This window comes from Bos mutus, chromosome X, assembly GCF_027580195.1.
Source record: "Bos mutus isolate GX-2022 chromosome X, NWIPB_WYAK_1.1, whole genome shotgun sequence".
Taxonomy (NCBI): domain Eukaryota; kingdom Metazoa; phylum Chordata; class Mammalia; order Artiodactyla; family Bovidae; genus Bos; species Bos mutus.
This window is the reverse complement of record NC_091646.1, coordinates 87047862-87070407: the sequence shown is the minus strand read 5'-3', so window position 1 is coordinate 87070407 and position 22546 is coordinate 87047862. Positions and strand designations below refer to the sequence as shown.

Genomic DNA, 22546 nt, shown 5'->3' with positions numbered 1-22546 from the left:
TATGCCAGCAAATTTGGAAAACTCAGCAGTGGCCACAGGACTGGAAAAGGTCAGTTTTCATTCCAATCCCAAAGAAAAGCAATGCCAAAGAATGCTCAAACTAACACACAATTGCACTCATCTCTCACGCTAGTAAAATAATTCTCAAAATTCTCCAAGCCAGGCTTCAGAAATACATGAACCGTGAACTTCCAGATGTTAAGCTGGTTTTAGAAAAGGCAGAGGAACCAGGAATCAAATTGCCAACATCCACTGGATCATGGAAAAAGCAAGAGAATTCCAGGAAAATATCTATTTCTGCTTTATTGACTATGCCAAAGCCTCTGACTGTGTGGCTCACAATAAACTGTGGAAAATTCTTAGAGAGATGGGAATACCAGACCACCTGACCTGCCTCTTGAGAAATTTGTGTGCAGGTCAGGAAGCGACAGTTAGAACTGGGCATGGAACAACAGACTGGTTCCAAATAGGAGAAGGAGTACGTCAAGGCTGTATATTGTCACCCTGCTTATTTAACTTATATGCAGAGTACATCATGAGAAACGCTGGACTGGGAGAAACACAAGATGGAATCAAGATTGCCTGGAGAAAATATCAATAACCTCAGATATGCAGATGACATCACCCTTATAGCAGAAAGAGGAACTAAAGAGCCTCTTGATGAAAGCGGAGGAGGAGAGTGAAAAAGTTGGCTTAAAGCTCAACATTCAGGAAACTAAAATCATGGCATCCGGTCCCATCACTTCATGGGAAATAGATGGGGAAACAGTGGAAACAGTGTCAGACTTTATTTTTTTGGGCTCCAAAATCACTGCAGATGGTGACTATAGTCATGAAATTAAAAGGTGCTTACTCCTTGGAAGGAAAGTTATGACCAACCTGGACAGCATATTAAAAAGCAGAGACATTAATTTGCCAACAAAGGTCCGTCTAATCAAGGCTATGGTTTTTCCTGTGGTCATGTATGGATGTGAGAGTTGGACTGTGAAGAAAGCTGAGCACCGAAGAATTGATGCTTTTGACCTGTGGTGTTGGAGAAGACTCTTGAGAATCCCTTGGACTGCAAGGAGATCCAACCAGTCCATTCTAAAGGAGATCGGTCCTGGGCGTTCATTCCAATGACTGACGCTAAAGCTGAAACTCCAATACTTTGGCCACCTGATGTGAAGAACTGACTCATTTGAAAAGACCCTGATGCTGGGAAAGATTGAAGGCGGGAGGAGAAGGGGATGACAGAGGATGAGATGGTTGGATGGCATCACTGACTCAATGGACATGAGTTTGAGTAAACTCCAGGAGTTGGTAATGGACAGGGAGGCCTGGTGTGCTGCAGTCCATGGGGTCGCATAGAGTTGGACACGGCTGAGCAACTGAACTCATCAGTGTTTTGTAGTTTTCAGCATACATATTCTGCTCCACATACTTTGTTAGAATTATATCTGCATATTACCATGTTTTTGGAACTATTATAAATGGTCTTAAAATTTTTTTATTTCCAATTCATCATTGTGCTTAGTCGCTCAGTCAAGTCTGACTCTTTGTGACCCTATGGACTGAAGCCTGCCAGGCTTCTCTGTCCATGGCTATGGGCAAGAATAGTGGACTGGGTTGCCATGCCCTCATCCAGGGGATCTTCCCAACCCAGGAATCGAACCCAGGTCTCCTGCATTGCAGGCAGATTCTTTACCATCTGAGCCACTGGGGAAGCCCAAGAATACTGGAGTGCGTAGCCTATCCCTTCTCCAGGGGATCTTCCTCATCCAGGAATCGAACCAGGCAGGGTCTCCTGCACTGCGGGTGGATTCTTTATCAGCTGAGCTAATTTATTTTTTGTATGTTGATTTTGTGTCCTGTGACATTCCTGAACTCGCTTATTACTTTTAGGAGTGTTTTTATCCCCCGAAGTAGACTTTTAGGGTCAGTTTTAAGACATTAAAAAATAAGAAAAATATCTTTCATAGTTAGTTGTGCAGCTATTATTTCTTTTGCTCTTCTGTCCGGACTGTGTATAAAGTTTTGTTTCTGGTTTAATTTTGCTTCCACCTGAGAATTAAGGGAAAAACATTTCAAAGACTATATATTCTTTCATCGTTTTTTTTTTTTTTTTTTTTTTTTTTTTGTATATGTGAATAAGTATATTTTAATTTTCTTTTTTTGAAAGGTATTTTTACTGAGTATAGAATTGTAGATTGACAAATTTACTTTCTTTTCAGTAACTGTAAAGATGTTGTTCCACTTTGTTCTAGAATGCATTGATTTGGGCAAGAAAACTTCACATAGCTGTGCTGCAGCCTGAAAAGCAGTAAGCTTTGGGGTAATTTTAGGCTCACATTATTTATTTTCCCTTCTCAAGGACTGTTGTCATGTGTTCTCTGATATTCACTGGGTGAAAACCTTTGTTTTTCATTTAGTTACTCCAGTTTTTTAGTTATTTCATTCAGAAATAAATTTGGTTTGTTTCACTGCATCTTGGAAAGAAGCAGAAGTTCAAAGACTTAAGAAATTAAATCTCAAAATTCCATATAGAATGGAAGATTGAGATGTCTAGAAGTATGTCATTCCAGTAATTTAAGTGTGTGTCTTGTATGGGGAAGCTAGACATTAGGTTTCTCATAGACAAATGGGCTGATATTTATTTCTCTGATTTAAAATAGAAATTTGAATATGAGCTTATTAGAAACTTAAGCTAATTTGAAATAGTATTTTGGAAGTCTTCATAGTGTATATAAAAATATTTTATGTGATTATTTAGTGTTAAGCTGGTTTTCTTTTAAATTCAGGTTTTGGGGAAAATATTCTTTCAGGACTGGTTTTTCAGATGAACTGTTTAGTGAAACAGATTGTTAAAAGGGCCACTAGTTAGGGAAAATACTTGAATTTGCTCGATCCTTTATGTCAGTTCCTTTAAGTTCCTGAGCCAAAAGCCTTTTGAGTCATTGAAAAAATTTATAGTTATGGTAGGATAGAGCGGGGTTATCTTCTAGTGGTTTAGTTGACGTCAGCCCTTGTGACTTATCTAAGAAATGGGTAATGCAACTATTTGCCCCTTGATCTTTTTTAATCAGCACATAATTTTGTTGTATTTTGCATTATTGCTTATTATTTCATTTTGTGGATCACAGAGTCATATCAAGTTTCCCCCAGTATTTTCTAAATGATAGTTTGTACTGATAACCAGGAGAAACTCTTGAAGGCACTTAAGATTGGCTGTGGGCTTCTCTGGTGGCTTAGTCAGTAAAGAATCTGCCTGCAGTGCTGGAGACCTGGGTTCGATCCCTGGATTGGGAAAATCCCCTGGAGAAGGGAATTGCTATTCACTCCAGTGTTTTTGCCTGGAGAATTCCATGGACAGAGGAGCCTGGCAGGCTACAGTCCTTGGGGTCACAAAGAGTCCTACCCCACTGAGTGACTTTCACTTTCAGGATTGGGGATGGTACATAAAGAAAGGCTCTCTGGCTGAGAGATTCAGGCTGCTTTGGTACTTTGGCTTTTTTTTTTTCTCAGCCCCAGGGGCTGAGGTCTTCTCTGTCTTAGCAGTCCTATTACCCATTCCTAGTACATTTGTTTGAAAGCTTTGGATGTAGAATATAAACCATAGAAACAGAGCTGTTATGTGTATATTAAGTTTTTTAGTTCATGAGAAATGGGGGAATTACAGATCTTGAATCCTGCTGTGTCAGTACAAAATTATACAGGAAAAAATGTAATTAGGTTCTTTCTTTTCATTAGAATAAAATATTGGTGAATATTTATTAGGCCAGGGGCTGAGATTTCTGATTCTGAACATAACATACTGTAAAAGAAGTGGTGGTTGGTTTTGAGAAAATAGGGAAGCTTTTACCTTAAAAACTGTAAAAAGTTTATTGGTAAGTGCAAACTGGGAAGAGGTATTCTATAATAGCATTATATAAGAATCTTTTATATATGAATAGCACCTGACATCATTTAGGAGAAAACTGTTGATAATCCAGTAGATATGTGTGTGTATAATCAATAAACAGATTGATACTTCATGAAAGAAGTAATAACTTTAGCCAATAAATATTTGGAAAAATAATTAGAGAACTGAAAATGAGCACTGCTTGTGGAACATTATTTTAGTTTAGTTTTGTTCGTGGGACTATCAGAAGCTTCAATTGTGCTTTCCATTCAACTGTGAGGAACTTACTTTGAGAAAATGTAAATAGGCCAAATTACGTTCATTGGTTAATGATAATAGTAAAAACTTGGTTAACAGCCAGATACTCTTCAGTAGATACAAATTATTGTTTAACCATTATTAAAATGATGTGAAGATGTTAATTTTGGTGTAAATCTAAACACTTTGACACAGTAAGCAGTGATATATAGAATGAAAGAAATAGTTTATAAACTGCATACGAAGATTTGTACTGTTTGCATATACAGTCATCCCTCCGTATCCGAGGGGAATTGGTTTCAAGACCCCAACAGATAGCAGAATCCATAGATGCTCAATTCCCTTAGATAAAATGGAATAATACAGTTTGGCCCTCATATCAGCAAGTTCTGCATTCATGACTGTATGCATAGAACAAAGTCTGAAAGAGTATATTGAGATAGATTAGAAGTTTTTTTCTTTAAAACACTTATCTTTGGGGAGGGTCCTTTACTGTGTTGTAGTTTTTCTAGTTTTGAGATTGTTCATTTATTTAATAAATTCTAGGTGCCTATTGCATATTAAAAGTTTAAAAATTCAAGGTTGATTATTTTCAGTGGAGCTCATGATCGTGAATGTAATATATGCCCCCACTCCCACAATGAAGTATAACTCCTTCCTTTTTATGTGCATTTATAATTTTAGCAGTGTGTATAAGGCAAATGGCTTCCCTGGTGACTCAGTGGTAAACAATCTGCCTGCCAATGCAGAAGACACGGGTTTGATCCTTGGATCAGGAAGATCCCCTTGAGCAAGGCATGGCAACCCACTCTAATATTCTTGCCTGGAGAATCCCATGGGAAGAGGAGCCTGCGGGCTACAGTCCATGGGGTCACAAAGAGTCAGACGTAACTTAGTACACACACATGCATACATACATAGTCATTTATACATATGAGCAGTAGTGTTTTTCTGTCACAGGTGGCTTTTGAATATGGGAACTTGATTTTTTGGTTTTATTTTGCTGTTGTGTGTGTATGTCTTTTGGGGAGGAGGAGATATGATTGCTTTTTATATGGTTTAAAATAAGGCAAGGTAAGAAAGAATAGTAAAGAACTGAGGCTAAATCTTCCTTGTGGGATGGTGGGAGCAGGAAGTAGTGGTCTTGTGTGTTGCTTTTGTTTGGTGTGAAGGTAGAGTTGTAGAAGAAACTGGGTGTTGGAGTGTTAAGAGGAAGAGCTGTTTATGCAGGTCCTCTTTGTTGCAAATGACTTTAGGTCCTAGGCATGGCCTGAATTTAACACCTTACTCCAAGCTCTGGAACTCTACTGTTTGAATCCAACTTCTCCTAGTTATTAGCTCTGTGACCTTGAGCAAGGGTTTACTTTATGCCTCAGTTACCCTATCTGTGAAGTACGGTCTCCCTATCTTATAGAGTAATTGTGAGGATTAAATGAATAAGTATATGTAAAGTGCTTAGAATAGTGCATGGTACGTATTAAGAGCTCAGATATTAGTTATCAGCACTTGAGGTACGAGAAAAACATCTATTTCTGCTTTATTGACTATGCCAAAGCCTTTGACTGTGTGGATCACAATAAATTGTGGAAAATTCTGAAAGAGATGGGAATACCAGACCACCTGATCTGCCTCTTGAGAAATTTGTATGCAGGTCAGGAGGCAACAGTTAGAACTGGACATGGAACAACAGACTGGTTCCAAATAGGAAAACGAGTTCGTCAAGGCTGTATATTGTCACCCTGCTTATTTAACTTATATGCAGAGTACATCATGAGAAACGCTGGACTGGAAGAAACACAAACTGGAATCAAGGTTGCCGGGAGAAATATCAATAACCTCAGATATGCAGATGACACCACCCTTATGGCAGAAAGTGAAGAGGAACTCAAAAGCCTCTTGATGAAAGTGAAAGTGGAGAGTGAAAAAGTTGGCTTAAAGCTCAACATTCAGAAAACTAAGATCCAGTCCCATCACTTTATGGGAAATAGATGGGGAAACAGTGGAAACAGTGTCAGACTTTATTTTTCTGGGCTCCAAAATCACTGCAGATGGTGACTGCAGCCATGAAATTAAAAGATGCTTACTCCTTGGAAGGAAAGTTATGACCAACCTAAATAGCATATTCAAAAGCAGAGACATTAATTTGCCACCAAATGTTCATCTAGTCAAGGCTGTGGTTTTTCCTGTGGTCATGTATGGATGTGAGAGTTGGATTGTGAAGAAGGCTGAGTGCCGAAGAATTGATGCTTTTGAACTGTGGTGTTGGGGAAGACTCTTGAGAGTCCCTTGGACTGCAAGGAGATCCAACCAGTCCATTCTGAGGGAGATCAGCCCTGGGATTTCTTTGGAAGGAATGATACTAAAGCTGAAACTCCAGTACTTTGGCCACCTCATGCGAAGAGTTGACTCATTGGAAAAGACTCTGATGCTGGGAGGGATTGGGGGCAGGAGGAGAAGGGGATGACAGAGGATGAAATGGCTGGATGGCATCACTGACTCGATGGACGTGAGTCTGAGTGAACTCCAGGAGTTGGTGATGGACAGGGAGGCCTGGCGTGCTGCGATTCATGGGGTCGCAGCAGCGACTGATCTGATCTGATCTGATTATCTAGTTTGATTTCAGTAGTGTAGTTCTTTGAAAATGTTTTGCAATAGCAAAGCATTTTCAATAGTTTATTTGTAAAGAATGGTACTTAAGGTGCTATGATATTTTCTTGAGTGATGCTTTCTTACTGAATGCAGAGTCCAGAGAGGCTGAGAAATTCAAAATCGAGGTTGATATGCTTAAATTTGGTTAACTGACTTTGTTTTCATGCAAAAGATGGGTATTAATTGAAAGTTGGAGTGAGGGAGGTAGTGTAGAGTAACAAATGTGTAAGTTCTTTTATCTTCTTTAAAATGTTAGGTATAGGTGACAGTTAACTAGATTTCTTTTAATTTTCATTTATCCTGTTGGTATGTGTTAATGATTATTTCATTAGACTGGTTTTTTTTTGTTGTTTGTTTTAAATGAGAAAAGAAGGCTGCATACTCATTTATTTCTTGTGTAAAAGAATTCTCAGAGGCAATCAGTTTTGGGCTGCTCAGGAACTCTACTGTTCCAGGAACTTGGGCTCCTGTTTTCCTACTTTCTATCCTCAGCTTGTAGCTTCTACCACTTGGATAATTTCCAGCTAGGGATCCCATTGGCCAGAACTTAATCATCAGGCCACACCACAACGATGACTGGGGACCCCAGTGTTCTGTGTCAGCATATGTCTAATTAAATTTAGAGGTTCTGTTAACAGATGAAAAGAGAAAGGATATCAAGGACACCTAGAATCTGAAGCAAGTTTATATAAACGCTGTTCATATAAATATCTAAATATTAACACTAAAGTGGGAAAAATATATGTGCTTGCATCTGCACAAAATAATCTTGAATATAATAAGAACTTTTTACACTTGTTGCTTCTGGGAAAGGGGCCTGGATGGCTTGGATCAGGATTGTGAGACTTTACTACATACCCTTTAGAATTGGTAATGTGTTAATTTTAACTTAAAAAGTAAATGAAATTAAAAAGAGAAGTATGAAAGTCTGATATATAAGTTCAAGAATAGATGTCATTAAGAATCAATAATACTTAAGATTATCATTTTAATTGTGTAACTTTGTTTATATATGGTGTGTTGAAATTTCAAAAAATGGTTTAGACTCAGGTACTTCCAACCTTTCAGATTCCTAAGGTATTTTAAAAACGGGTAAAGGCATCACTGAGTGTCTGGGAAGGGGAAGAATTCTAATTTATGAGACAGATTTCTGAGAAGACTGAGAAGCATTAATGAAGCAGACATTTTTATGGTTTTGGGGGAGAAGTTCAAGATAGTGTATTTATTTAGAAATTCTGTAAATTCAAAGTGAATAAACTGCAATCATGGATTTAAGTCAAGAGAGATGCATTCACATATACACACGTCTGTCTGTTGGTATGTATTATATATAATACTACACATGGTGTGCTTATATTCGAGAAGCCCAAGGAATCTTTTAAAAAATGCAGAGTATCCAAAGTAAGAAGTCTCCTTTTTACTCCGACAAAGATAACCTTAGTAATTTATTCTTTAATTTTTTGCATTAATATAAGCCAAAGAAAGATGACCCATTTCATTTAGGGGATTCCCTGGCAGTCCAGTGGTTAGGACTCAAAGCTTTCACTGCTGACGGTGCTGGTTCGATTTCTGGTCAGGGAACTAGGATCCCACAGCCACATGGTGTGGCCAAAAAACCCCCCCAAAAGGTGGCCTATTTAATTTTTGGTACATTTAGTGTTACTCCTTTCTGATTGAACTGAATTAAATTTGCTTGTTAGTTATACCCATTCATTGTTCTGATGTCTGGAGTTATCCAGAGTGCAGTTAATCTTTTCTCCTAAGTGACAGCTTTTAAAATATAAGTAAAGTTAAAGCATCCCTGATGATTCTCCTCAGCTCAACTCAGTTAAAATAATTTTCATATGATAGTTTATTCATCTTTCACCACAATTACAACCTTCTTTATGTTACCACCACCTGTTAAAGTGTGGCACACAGAACTTAAAGATAATTTTAGAGATCTGGTCAGAGCAGACTTTGGTGAGCTGATTATTGTTGTTGTTCTGTATAATGTACTTCATTATTTTGGACCATGAATACATTTTTAATAGCCCTATTTCATGGATGACATGTTGACCTGTAGTCGGCTTCAGTTCCTTAATCTTTTGTAAGTAGTCAGCTACTAAATTGTCTTTTATGTCTGTGACTGGTTTTAGGAATTGTGGGCAGGACTGTATGTTTGCTTTTATTATATTCAACCTAAAAGTTTGGTTCATTTAAAAACCATTGGTTCATTTAACATATCAGTGATTTATATCTTAACGGGAATGAGTTTAACTAACTACTAAGATTAATTCTTAACATCCTGACTTGCAGCTCTTAAGGAATGGAAATGTAAGACAAAGAGAAGGTCACTTGAGAACCTAAAATAATAACATGACATTGCTTCATTAATTCAAGAAATATTTATGAAGTCCCTGTCATGTGATCATGGGTTGGGATATGGCCCTTCCCCTGATGGAGCTTACAGGTAGGGGAGGCAGTAAGCATCTGGGAGCCTGATAGAAGAGGAAGGGCTTCAGAATGGGAACCCCCGCACTAGGACTGTGTTGAGATAGGTGGCGCAGTGGTAAAGAATCTGCCCGCCAATGCAGGAGACTGTGGAGGAGATCCCCTGGAGAAGGAAATGGCAACCCACTCCAGTATTCTTGCCTGGAGAATCCAATGGACAGAGGAGCCTGGCGGACTGCAGTCCATGGGGCCACAAAGAGTCAGGCATGACTGAGCATGCAAAGAATGCTAGAAGAAAGAATGAAAAAGAAAGAAAAACGGGAAACCATTGAGGTATTTAAATGTATGTTAGTTTTCTCTACCATTTGTATGTTCAGGTACTTAGCTAATCTTTCAGATTGGAAAAAAATTTGTTTGTTTAGATGTTGCCTATACTTAACAGTTCTAAAATAGTAACAACTCATTTTAGCTAGGCACTTACCAAGCTTATCATAAAGTACTTTAATGCTTAACATAAAAAGGCAAATTATTTGTCTTTTTTTTTTTTAATGAGCTCTAATCTTAGAAATAGAGAGTTTAGAAATAGAGGACAATGATAATATTAGTATTCTGAGACTTTTTTCAAATAATAAAAGCAAAGCAGCTACCAAGCACAAACTATATTGAACATTGTGGGTAATAACACTGTAGTGAGAGGAAGACATCCGGTCTCTCTGCTTAGCTGGGAGAATCTTTGTTGTTTTTTAGTGGCTAAGTCATGTCCGACTCTTTTGCAACCCTATGGACTATAGCTCACCAAGCTCCTCTTTCTGTGAGATTCTCCAGGCAAGAATACTGGAGTGGGTTTCCACTTCCTCCTCCAGTGGATCTTCCCAGGGATTGAACCCACGTCTCTGCATTGGCAGGCAGATTCTTTACCACTGAGCCACCTGGGAAGCCTGGGAGAATCTTTACTCTCCTTTGATTCTAGTATTTAATGATTAACTTTGTTTTCCTTCTCAATTTTTTTTTCTAGTAATTAGTAAAGATTACAGGTATATAAGCACCTAACTATAAACAACTATAGGATTTAAAAGTGATTTTTATGGAGGGTTTTGCTCATCCCTTAGTGCAAGATATACCTTATTTTTTTAATAGGTTTTTCACTTATAAAAATAAGAAATTTTTGCTTTCTTAGTGTTTAGCATATGAGTTGAGAATTTATTGTTTTTAAGCTTTAAAAATTATCCAGTCTACACTGTCCATTAGCCATGCATCTATATGTAGCCATGTTTTTTTTTTTTTTTGTAGCCATGTTTCTACATGTGTCTATATGTAGCCATGTGTATAATTTAAATACAAATTAAAGTGGAATAATTTAAAAATTTGCTTGTCTTGCACTGGTCATGTTTCAAGTGCTCGATAACTACATATGTTTAATGGCTACCGTATTGGGCAGAACAAATTATGGAATATTTTTGTCATTGCAGAACACGCTCTATTGAATGATGCTGATCTGGGGAAAATGGTTTTCATTCAAATTTCTGAGTATCCTTACACTGAAAGTACTATGAATCCTAGAGGAAAGGGGATGATTTTACTTGTGCACATTAAAAAAAAATTTTTTTAAAGGCGAGAATATAAAAGTAACCCTTTTAACAAATATTTTTACTTAATAGAAGTTTGTCTGAACTTTGTTCTAAATCTAAACTAACTGCATATCTTCTATGTTTAAAATTAGCCCTTTATTGAAACTTTTATTATAAAAATACTGTTTCATTCTAGATTATTTTATGAGTTAGTAGTATTGGAAACTTGCTCCATTTATGTACTTTCCTTTAAATGCTTTAAAAAAATTGTTTGCCTGTATCTAATGTCAGTGTTTACCTCAAACACTTCAAATAAATTCATGAGGCTTCACCGTGAATTGGTGATACGGGTGCTTGGAATCTTTATTCTGCCTTTCTGCTCATCTTCATTTCGTTTGATATTTGACTCTGTCAGCATCATCTTCAACCATCAACATTTAGTTGGTAGGTTTAGGTACATGCTAGCTTTGTTGGGAATTATTGTGAATCTCTTCATCAAGTCCAAGTGTATTGGTACATGAATTGTTCATTCTCCTTTTTACCTGGTGTGTTTTGTGATGATCAGAGTTGTGTATAGTACTCACTGTAGATGTGTTCCTTTGTTTTTTGGGAAGTGGAAGATAGGTAATAGAGTATCATGGTAGTGGAATCAATGTTTGGTGATAAGAGGCCATATAGAACTTTGCCATCTTTTTGCTTAGATTATTAAAACTTCGTGTTTATGTCTTGAATCCTTTTTCACCATGAAACTTTATTTGCTTGTAAAGTTAATGCTAATTATCCATAAGAAATTATCAGAGAGGAGTAGCAAAAGTTTCTAAATATCTTACTAAGAGTTTAAAAAACAGAGTATAACTAGCTTTATTTATAATGTCATTTTTAGCTTTAAAAAGTCATTTTATTTAGTGTAAAATTAAGAATTGTCACAGTCCTATAATTTTATAAATTTCATTGATACTAAAAACACAAAAGTAAAGTATTAAAAACACAGAAGTAAATTATATTTTTGTACTCTAACCATCTGCCATATCAGATTATATATGACTTAAATAAAAGAGGATCTTGAAATTTCATTCTTAGCAATTATAGTAATTTCTGAGATGTCAGTGTAGCATTCAGACTCTTTTATAGGGAAACAGTGATAAATTTTCAGTGACAGTGATTTGGTACATATGCACATGTAGATAGGTAAGAGTAGAGTAGGAACAGAAGACAGTCTTTTTAATAAGTGTTAGACTTTAAGGATGGTAGAATTATTCCCAAATTTGCTTTGTTTAGGAAGACTTTTCTAAACTTGATAAATACTTGTGTATGTGCTTTGGATAGGTAAATTTTTAGGGTGTAAATTTTGAAACTCTTCACCAAAGGCTCTTTATTTTACAGGAGAGGAAAAATCAAGGCGTTTTAAGTGGGTACTCTGCCCCACATCACATTTTCTTATCCCATCAAAAGCTCTTAAAGCAGTGGTGAAAGGAACTTTTGATAATGGAAACTATTTTTTTTTTTTTTGGTATACCAAACCTTAGAATATACTCATACATTTGAGAAGCCATGCACATTTCTTCTTTTATCGACTCCAGAAAACTAACACGTAACAGCATTATAGAGTAGACTGTTAGGAGGGAAATTTTGACAAGATTATTGGGATGCTTGAAACAATCTTGAAAGAGTTCGTTTTTTTTTATCTTAACCTAAGTGGAAGGTAGAGAAACAATTATTAAGTGCTAAGCACTGTGATGAACCCTTAAGAGAAGTCTTCTGATTTTAATTCTGTAACAAGCCCTTTGAGTGTTATTAAAACTGAAAATCAGAGAGGATAAGTTCCCTAGGATCTCCTGTAGCTAATGACAACTGGAAGTTGTCAAACTCCAGAATTCGCTTCTTTCCATCATTCATTTTTGCCCTGTACTCTCTTGGATTACAAAAAAAGAATGATGTCCTTAAAATACGATTTTCTTCAGGGAAGAAGCAGTGAGAGTTGAGTGCATATGCATGTATTGGAGTGGGGGTAAAATTTGGAATAGAGTTAAGAGTTGGTGGGTTTTAAGTGTATTGTTAAGATAATTGAAAGACAGTTTATGGTAGTTTAAATGGGTAAAGGTTATGGTAAAAAGTAGCTCCTCAGTATAAATGGTAGTTATTATTACTCTGGAGATTCTGTGAATTCTCACATAAATAAAGTTCTTCCCATCTTTGGATATATTTGTTTATATCAACACGGACCACAGTAAAAATTTAGATTTACAGCTAATGAATAAAGCTATCAAAGTGCTCCTTCGTTATCTTCTTTGGCAAATATTTCCGTCTTACAGATAGGAAAAGGATATGCCATAATTAGTGGCTCTTTTAATAAACATGTAGGTGTTTTAGAAGATTGATGCTTTGGCTGTATCTGAGATAGAAATAAAGTATATTGATTTCTTGGGTGGTTGAATGGAGGATTATATGCATAATCTCAGGAAGGAAATGCATTTTAGGGTTTTGTCTTTTTCTTAAATGTTTGTGTTTTTTTTTCTAGGCCGTTCGCTGCTACGAATCTCTAATCTTAAAAGCTGAAGGAAAAGTGGAGTCTGATTTCTTTTGTCAATTAGGTCACTTCAACCTCTTATTGGAAGATTATCCAAAAGGTAATTTTTCCCCTTGTTAAATACTGTTTGATTTATATATGTATTCAAAATAATTGTAATCGTACTCTATCGAAGGTATTACTATTCTTACTTCTAAGAAATTGCAAGCTTATGAACACCCCTAAACAATGAGGAAAAAAAAAAAGTAGAAAAAATGGAAATGGGAAAAGTTCACACGACTCCATGTAAATCAGCAGGTTGACTATTCAGCTAAATGAAACTACCCGTGTACTGCTGTTTTATTTTGCCATGTGAAAGGTGCCTGTGTTTTAAAGGCTTGACCATAATAGAAAGTGAGCCATTGATGGACAAGTTTGGAAAAGTAACACAAACCTTGCATTTCTTTTCTTTATCTTTTAACTTACATTTTAGCTTGAAAATATTTGAATGAAAATCTGATCTGTAGCCATGTTATAACGGTAAGTAACAGAGATGGTCACACATGAGCTTGAGCAGTGGATAAAACATTTTTTTATTCATTTGAAGTTTTTTTTCCTGTTGGAAATAAGTGAGTTAAATAACTGAAGGTAGTCCCCAAGATACATCCTTTTTATGCTACCATGCTGCTGACACAGGCCACTATCCACTTGGGAAGTTAAAAGCACCTGCAAATACCATACACTTCAATACCAAAGGCAAAAATCCATAGCAAACCAGTAACATTGTATAACCAATAACATTTTAACAGTTTGATGATAGTAAACATTTTAATGGGAGTGGATGGACTTATGCTTGTTTTCCACAAATGTATGTAGTAGGCTGAAAAACTAGAAGGTTATTTCAGTGCTAGAGCAAAAGATTGTTGATGTTTAATTATGCCTCTTTTATAATAGGTCAAATACTTTCCTAATGAAAATGTGATTTTACTTTGAGACAGGTATACCATGGAATTTGAAGTTAGGCTTATTTATTTCCCAGGTCAGCTCTACGGTTCAGTTGCATTACTTTTAACAGATTATATAAATATCCCTAAGCTTCTGTCTATAATCTGTAAAAGGAGGGAAGGAAGTACTAGCTGTTCAGGTGTTTTGGGATTCCTCTGTGAAACTGGTTAGTACTTAAGAAAAATGACTTCAGGATAATAGGTATTAACAATTAGTCTATTGGATATTTTAATTTTAATTAAAATGGTTACGTAAAGGAAACCATTATACAAAGGAAATAATACAGAGTTCTGTGCAGTTTGATTTTTCAATGCTGCACTTTGTGCTTGGAGACTACACTAGTTTTACAGCGTATAGACAGAGACCCAGACTTAGGTTTGCATATGAGTCTGTATGTCCTTATTGCTTAGTGGTCATTTAAAAACTGTTTAATTAGCTTTTAAAACTTCATTCATCTGTGGATTTAGCTGCATTTTCCTTTTATAAAATGTTTGGCTGTGAAGGTAATGAGAAGTCTAGGGATATTTGTTTTGAAGGTGGGATGGGGGTATGTTGCAACTAGACAGTGTTTGACAACCTAGTTGGTAGGAATAATCTAAATAGATGGGAGAGGAGAAGGATAACCTAAGGATTTAAGCCTTTGAAAAAATCTACTCTGTGACCCATTTGCTTACTTTGTAGATGAACTGGCCATTGATAGATAGGCAGTAGGTTGATTGTAATAGGAAGAAGAGGAAGGAGAGAATGGATGCAGAGGCATACATTTGTATTTCAGATTTCAAGCTGATGGCTTCTTAGGAAATAAGATGTGAGTTGTTTGAATTCATCCTTGAGGCTTTATTGACCGCTTTCCCACTTAAAAAAAAATCCTTTAAAAATACTTAATTACTGAATTCTTTATATCCATTCTCTTCACTGTCTTCCTGTAAGTCCCAGACTAGAGCCAGTGTCTAGTAACCACTTAGACACACCGTCACCGTCACCACAAATTTATGGAGTCATTTGTTACCTGAAGGCTACTTCCTCCTTTTTTCATTGAAAGCATTGCAAGATGAGAACCTCCCCAGCTCCAGCTAAATGTTTGTTTTTAGAGAACAGATTATAAACCATAACTTCTTGGGGAATAAACATAAACCACTCAGTGAACGTGTGAGTAAACTGCTCAGATGTATTTATGTAGGAGATTTACTAGCCCTGTTTATTCTGAGGGACAGTTCTTTATATATTGTTCTGAGTCCTCTTGTATGTGAAGTTTTCTGAGTTTGGGGTTCCTTATGAAAAACTGCTTCTACTTTTGGAGTAGTAAATGGTAGAACCTGTTTTGTGAATATTTTGTACTTTGGTTTTTCTGCCCTTATTTCTTATTCTGATCTCATCTGCTTCCATTAAGATAGGATGAATTTCTAAAAATTTCTGATCTGTATATAGCATACTTTGGTTATCATTTCTGTTATGAATTTATTCATTAGAAATTATCTTTCCTGTCATTTCAGAGGAATTTGGAGTAGATGGAAAACAGGCCCTTTTTTTAACTCCTGTGGTTGGTAGTATTTATGAAGAATTTAAAAAAAATTCTGTCACCTGATTTGGTCATTTGGTTTCTAGGAATTTATCCTAAAAAAGTAATAGGTTAGAGAATTGTGGGAAAATGGAGGCTGGAGGCTCATTGCACTTAGCCTCATGTTGGTTGGATTCCTCTGAAGTGAGTTTAGCTTACAAGATGTTTAGAAAGGAGTACCTTTAGGATCAACACTTATGTGGAAGGTGGGAAATGGAACCAGAATTGGGCAGAGGGAGAAGTTAAGCTGTGACAGCCTTGGTCAACTCCATGGAGAGCTCTGGAGCTAGAATGGTCTTTCAGAAAGCTATCACAAGTTGGGTCATGATGACCAGGCCTTTTTTCATCTATCTATCTATCTTGTCGGTCGGTCTGTCTGTCTATCTAGGCTGCATTGGGGGTCTTAGTTTAGTTGCAGCATGTAGGATCTTTTGGTGTGGCTCATGGACTTAGTTGCCCCAAGGCACACGGGATCTTCGTTTCCCAACCAGGGATTGAACCTGCATTCCCTGCATTGGAAGGCAGATTCTTTTTTTTTTTTTAATTTTATTTTATTTTTAAACTTTACATAATTGTATCAGTTTTGCCGAACATCAAAATGAATCCATCACAGGTACACATGTGCTCCCCGAGGCAGATTCTTAACTACTGGACCACCAGGGAAGTCCCTTCATGCCTTTATACTCCATCATTCCATATTGGACGTGGAAAGGAGTGTGACCTCAGGGTTGCTCTCTGCAGCTTAGAGCAGTCACTGCTAGAAGCTGTCTTTTGTATGTATAACTGCCAACAGGTCTTCCTTGAAATGGGATTCGAATGGTTTTTAAGTGTCTACCATACCTCCTTTCCACTCCTACACCCATAGCTAAACCATCAACCTCAGCTGAACTAAACAGCTCATGGGGCTGTCAGATAGACTTAAGCCATGTAGATGGTACTGTGATTTCTCTTCTTTGGGTTGAAGAACCCCTGAGAGACCAGGGCTTAAAGACAGGTGTATATATTCTTGTGAATATATGTGATGGATTATAGGAACAGTTTAATTAATAGAAATTATATGTAAATATTTGTGAATATGTATGGAGAAGGCAATGGCACCCCACTCCAGTACTCTTGCCTGGAAAATCCCATGGACGGAGGAGCCTGGTAGGCAGCAGTCCATGGGGTCGCACAGAGTTGGACACGACTGAGCGACTTCACTTGCACTTTTTTTTTTTTCCTTTTTTTTTTTCTTTCTTTTTTTTTTTTCACTTGCACTTTTCATTTTCATGCATTGGAGAAGGAAATGGCAACCCACTCCAGTGTTCTTGCCTGGGGAATCCCAGGGACGGGGAAGCCTGGTGGGCTGCTGTCTATGGGGTCACACAGAGTCGGACACAACTGAAGTGACTTAGCAGCAGCATGGAAAATTATGAGAGAACAGTCATTGTTGATTGCTGTGTTTCCTGGGTGGAATGACAACACTCCATCCGTGTGTGTGTGTATGTCAACACTCCACTCCATCCGTGTGTGTGTGTGTGTGTGTGTACATACACACACACCATTTGAGAATCATTGATTTTGTTCGGTCTATTTGTGGCTTCCCAGGTGGTGCTAGTGGTAAAGAACCCGCCTGCCAATGCAGGAGACGTGAGAGACGTGGGTTTGATCCCTGAGTCAGAAGATCCCCTGGAGGAGGACATGGTAACCCAACTCCAGTATTCTTGCCTGGAGAATCCTATGGACAAGGAACCTGGCAGGCTGCAATCCATGGGGTTGCAAAGAGTTGGACACGACTGAAGCGACTTCACACACACACACACACACACACACACACACACACACATTTATGGCTTAGAATTAGAAAATGCAATTGAGAAATAACTCAAGGAAGAAAATTAGTGACCATAAGCCAGGTTATCAGAACACCATATCTAGGCAACAAGCAAAAGTTGTAGTAATTTCAAGAACTAGAGAGGACTTAAAGGACTAGATAGAAGGACTACAAATAAGACAGCTACTTGATGATTCTTGTAAACCAAATGTGCGATTTTAAAGATCTCGAAGAGTATATTACTTTAATAATGAAGAAGTAGTAAATCTGAGATTTCACTAAATGTATTAATTTGACTTGAAAACCTCAGTAAAGATGCTGATAAGGGAGTAAAAGGATTGCATTTGTTTCTTCGCTTTTCCAGCTTCCTGTTCGATTGTCTCTAATCTTAGGGACAAAGGTCTGTTATGTTGGATGCTATCCAAATGGTTTTTCAAATGTTAATGTGTATTAATGCTACATATAGGAGAAGATGTGTTTAAGGCAGTCATAGATTTGAGAAGGCAGAAAGGTGCTAGAGAGCTCAGTGCATCAGTCACTTATAAACAGTGAAATAGTATAAACTTTCTGAGGTCTCTTTTATCCCAGGTTATAAATACAGCTTTTTAGTTCAGCCTCAGATATAAAAAATAAATCAAAGATCTGTTGACCTAATAATAATAATCTCAGGCAATCACAGCTTATTTAGGCCTAAAGATGGCAGTCAGTTCAACTGAGAGATTTGTTTGTACTTTTTTCCTTTCCCTTCCCTTCCATCTCATAGACTCACCCACGAGCAGCTAACCTGCTGCCTATAGTGTTACACATTAGCTTAGGGATGAAAAGAGAAACGCTGAGTTCTGCCTGCAATTAGTGTGTAGTCTAATATGAGTATAGATTGAATTTTAGATCTTCTTGCATTTCTTTTGCATCTCACTCTGAAGAAGACTCTTGTTTTTTCAGGCAAAACTGTCACTCTTAACCTACATTGTTGTTTCTTTTCATTCCTGTACTGTGTGAATTTGTCATCGCGTGCACCCTCTTTCTCTTGTTTTGACAGTCTTACCTCAGAGCCATAATATTTCCAAGCATGAGAAAGTCTCTGTCACCTACTACATTTTTTTCTTGACCCTCTTTACTCTCCAGCTCTATTTCTCTAGATCTTTCTTTAATTCCAGATGAGTTACAATACGGCTTTGGACTTCTCTTTTTGTTCTTTGTTACAGCTTTCTATTTTACTGACAAACTTCAGGGCTGCCTGTGAACTGTAAGGAAATAGCTTGAATTAGATTCCTTGATGTCAGTCTTATAGGAAGCAGTGAGGTCAGGATTAGAACCAAGTTTACCTAAAATGGCTTTTTTCCCTACCATATCCTGTTGGCCTTTCTGGTGACCCTCATTTGGTAATCTTGACCATCTAAGTTTAACACAAGAAGTACACTTTTTTTTTAACATTTACACAAATAATATGTTCATTGTTTACAGAAAAGCATTAGAATACATATAACCATAAAAAGTAAACAGCTTGAGAGCAGGAACCGTGTATTTTGTTACATGTATTTCACTGCATCTAGCTTGGTGCAAGCTATCTAAGAATAATTAAGAAATATTATAGGAATGCCTTAATGGCTCATTTATATTTTATCATTTAGAGGCATTTTTTTTTTTTGCCACACTACTATAGGCACTTTTTTTGGGGGGGGGCACTCCATGTTGCATATGAGATCTTAGTTCCCGAACCAGCAGTCAAACCTGTGCCCCCTGCAGTGGAAGCATGGAGTCCTCAGCATTGGGTCACCAGAGAACTGCCAAGGCAAATCTTTTTAAAAAAGAAATTTAAAAATTTATTTATTTTTTTGGTTGCACTGGGCCGTCATTGCTGCACACAGGCTTTCTCTAGTTGCAGTGCACAGGCTTCTCATTGTGGTGGCTTCTCTTGTTGCGGAGCACAGGCTCAATAGTTGTGAGGCGCAGGCTTAGTTGCTCTGCAGCATGTGGAATCCTCCTAGACCAGGGATAAAACTCCTGTCCTTTGCATTGGCAGCTGGACTCCCAACCACTGGACCACCAGGGAAGTCCTAAAAAACATTTTTGATATAAATCTTCAGAGGCTTTTCTATTAACAGTAAGCTTTGAATATTTAAAGTTGAACTAAATGCTGCAACTTTAGCGTAGTGTATCAGGTTAATCTCTGTCTTAAAAACATGCTTTGTAATTTACATTTCAGTTCCCTGCATAGTATTCTATCATATAGGTAGAACAGTTCCCTATTGAACATGTAGACTATATACTCATTGTTGTCTGTCCTTGTAACTAACTTTTTGCAAAGTTCTGTGTTTATGTTCTTAGAAGGATAGCTTGGTAAATTTTACTGAGTGAAAGCATGTATACACACACACACACACACACACACAGTTTTGATGGATAGTGCTAAATTATGCTACAAAAAGTTTTGCCAATTTATACTTACAGTGCCAGTAGAATAATAAACTGCTTATTTTCTTGAATTCTTGCCACTGTTGAGTATTTTTCTTAACACTACAGAGTATTACTGTTACTGTTTAATTTCATCATTTTCATACATAAAAATGGTACAGCACAGTTGTGAAGCTAAAGGGCAGGTGTAGTTGAAGGACTGTGTGTAGGACTTCTCCCAACTGTGTAGGTGATTCTTTTATCCTTGACAATTTCCTTGTTTGATTCCACTCTTCCTCCTGTTTTTATGAAGTAAAGGACAAAATAAAAGAGAATGAGAAAGATTACAGAACCGTTAAGTTGTTATAAAAGTTAAATTTAACTTCTCATTTGCATTTATTTTTTTCTTTTTGTTTTCTTTTGCTTTTACTTTTTTAAGACCTGGTTCCTTTGTTAAATTTTGCCAGTTTTCTATAATAATTTAAGTTCATTATATTTTTCCCCTTTTAAATAATCTACAGAGACTAAATGGACTTATTTAAAAGTAAAATTCAAAATTATTTTTAAAAAGTAATTTTAAGTCTGTAAATGAACTTGATTTCGAGGATTAAAAAGATCTGAGCTTTGGAAATTGGTTGATAGAGAGTTGAAATTAATATGTTTGAGGACACCATTCTTGGTTAAGTGGCAGAAGAAAACGGCAGTCTGGCCTAAAATATTGTTAAAAAGATTTCCTAGTGGTATGAACGAGGACTTCTTAAGCCAATAAATAACTTAGAATCTCAAAGTGAAGATTAGGTGGTTTAGGGAAGGAAAAGCTGTTAGACGTATGCTACAATCCTGAAACTGGTTTTTAAGCAATATAAGGATGTTCAAATAAATAATTTCCCGCATTTTCTATTAAGGAGTTCAGGAAAATCTAGTTGTAGTGTAGTAGGAATTTATTTTCATGATAGGTAGCTGACTTAAAGATTAGAAATAAGGATTGTGCTTTAGTTAAAAGAATTTCACTAGAGAGACTATGGTGATGGGTACTTGTAAAGTCTTAATGATTTGTTTGGATTAGGAAACGTGTTTAATATGTTAAAGTCTTTTCTTAAAATAGGATCTTAGGCCTACTGGAGCGATGTATAATTGTTGAGGGGGCTTCCCAGGTAGCACTAGTGGTAAAGAATCCTCCTGCCAAGATCCTCTGGAGTAGGAAATAACAACACACTTCAGTACTCTTGCCTGGAAAATTGCGTGGACAGAGTAGCCTGGGAGGTTACAGTCTATGGGGTCGCATAGAGTCGGACACGTCTGAGCGACTGAAAATAGTGCTTAGACACACCACACACACACCGCCACTGCCCGCCCCGCCCCCGCCATGGTTGAAAACTGTGTAAATGAATGGAAAGATAACAAATGTTCATTGAAGAAGTGTCTTATAAATCTCTACTTCCAGTTTGGAGCATTTACGTTTGTTACTTTGAACTTGAGGGCTTGTATTAATTTTTCAGTTCATCATCTCCCAATTGGTAATCACAGGGGCTTCTTATACTTCACTTTTAGTTACTTTGGAGGACATCGTACTGTTTTTGTAAGGGCTCTTCAAATTCTAAAAAATGGGTATTTTATGAAATCATGTAATATATATTGTAACTCAGATTATTGGAAACATCTCCGAGTTTGTTGAAATTCCCTTTAAAGGGGCAGTCCAGGTTTGGTATGGTGACTGCACAAAATTATCAGGGACCTTGACTTCTCCTAGTTAGAATGTTTTTAGGCAAAAATATTGAAGACTTGATTCTAGCTTAAACAATAGGGAGATTTATTTCCTCACATGTGAAGTTGAAAGTTCATAGGCAAGTTGAAGTCTAGAAGTATCCCGGTACTTTCCATCTTACTGCTATCCTCTATGGGCTTCACCTTAAGACCAGTTTCCCTTGTGGTGGCAGTTGGTGACACATGCTTCCTTGTTCACATCTAGTAGAGAAAACACCTTTTCCATGATTGTCCTCTATAAAATCAGTCAGTCAAACCTTGTTTGACTCCTCTGTCTAGCCTGATAAGTTGGTTTGCTTTTCTTTTTAGAAAAGTTAATCATTGATCTTTATGAGCTACCTACATTCCTGTATGAAGAACTAGAAAACAGAAGATGGCTTGAAATCAACTCTTCTCAAAGCTGGAAAAATTACAAACTAAATGTCCTTTCAGTGGTTGGTTGGCATCATCTTTGTGCAAAAAAGATGAACATTATTCAAATGAGTTATTTGTTCAAATATGTGATGATGGTTTGGGGTGATGCTTCTCTAATTGGTACATATTCAGAAAGTTCTGTATATGGTATTCATTTTGGAAGCTTATTGATAAACAGTACGAAAACATTATACCTGGGATTTTAGGTAATATTAATTTCTACCTACCCTATTTTTATCAGTACAGAATCTTATAACACTTGTTGGAAATCTTACTTACTTTGTGGTGAGTTAAGAGGGATGTG

General features: G+C 36.9%; 1 protein-coding gene across 8 annotated transcripts in view; it reads left to right on the top strand.

The window, feature by feature from the left end:
- KDM6A (lysine demethylase 6A) overlaps positions 1 to 22546 on the top strand; it is a 179868-nt gene that overhangs the window by 48313 nt on the left and 109009 nt on the right. For all 8 annotated transcript variants that reach the window (XM_070366135.1, XM_070366141.1, XM_070366139.1 and 5 more), the window contains exon 3: positions 13307 to 13415. In XM_070366135.1, coding sequence (XP_070222236.1) covers positions 13307 to 13415 — 109 coding nt within the window. The remainder of the gene's footprint in view (positions 1 to 13306; positions 13416 to 22546) is intronic.